At 64.5% G+C, this 829-nt stretch overlaps 1 protein-coding gene across 1 annotated transcript in view; it reads left to right on the top strand.

The window, feature by feature from the left end:
* Positions 1-4: 4 nt before the first annotated feature.
* LOC104536589 (disks large-associated protein 3-like) overlaps positions 5-829 on the top strand; it is a gene marked incomplete at both ends in the record, with an annotated part of 3,594 nt that continues 2,769 nt past the window's right edge. Inside the window, 3 exon segments of the mRNA XM_010179245.1 lie at positions 5-69; positions 495-609; positions 735-829. The exon segment at positions 735-829 is cut by the window's right edge and continues 140 nt beyond it. Of these exon segments, the coding sequence (XP_010177547.1) occupies positions 5-69; positions 495-609; positions 735-829 (275 nt within the window).

The following is an 829-nucleotide window of genomic DNA, read 5'->3' as shown; positions in this document are numbered from 1 at the left end:
ATTGCCCCGGGCGGCCACGCGACGCGACAGCTACCGCCGCTCCTCCAGCGCCGACCAGGCCAGGACCAAGTAAGGGCTGTCCCCTCCCGGCCTTGGCTCAGCATCATGGAGGGCAGCGGGGCTATGGGCTGGGGTTCCCCGGGATCTGTGGGTGCTGGGGGGGGACGTGGCTGCGCTGAGCTTCGGGGGGGGGCCCGCTGCTACAGCCGTGAGCAAAGGTTGGGGACGAGGGGCACATTCAAATGAAGATGACAGGGGTGTGACCCAGTCCTGGTGGGTGACGGGCTGGCTCCTTGTCCCTGCTGTGTCCCCCTCCAGCAGCCCTGCACCGCTGGGGGACAGGTCCGTACCCCCAGGACAGCGTTTTGGGGCAGTTGGGAGCGGGAACCGCGGGGGTGGCCAGCGGGAGCATCACTGCGGCTGCGTTTCCAAATGCTCTGCTTGAATGTCTTGCTTTTGGTGTGATCCCTTCTATTCCCACTGTCTCTCATTAGGTTTGCAAGTAGGCACTATTCTGATTCATATATCTGTAACTGTCCCAGCTGCTGCACGCCACCGCGGATGCTCCCGCGGGGACAGGGCTATGGGCGCTCCTTCACCACCGGCCAGGTAGGGGCACGGATACCCTGGGGCGGGTTGGGATGGGGGGGTGGCAGAGGATGCTTCTCTGAGCATCTCCTGCCCTGTTTGGCCCCAAGTCATCACTTGGGGGCCTCACCCGTGGCTCCCCCCAGATCAACGACGAGCTCAACCACCAGTTTGAGGCCGTCTGCGAGTCGGTTTTCGGCGAAGTGGAGTTGCAGGCGGTGGAGGCGCTGGACCTGGCCGG

The sequence above is a fragment of the Mesitornis unicolor genome, unplaced genomic scaffold (genome assembly GCF_000695765.1).
Source record: "Mesitornis unicolor isolate BGI_N332 unplaced genomic scaffold, ASM69576v1 scaffold32822, whole genome shotgun sequence".
Lineage (NCBI taxonomy): Eukaryota > Metazoa > Chordata > Aves > Mesitornithiformes > Mesitornithidae > Mesitornis > Mesitornis unicolor.
Note: the sequence above shows the minus strand (reverse complement) of the source record. Positions and strands in the feature narration are given on the sequence as shown.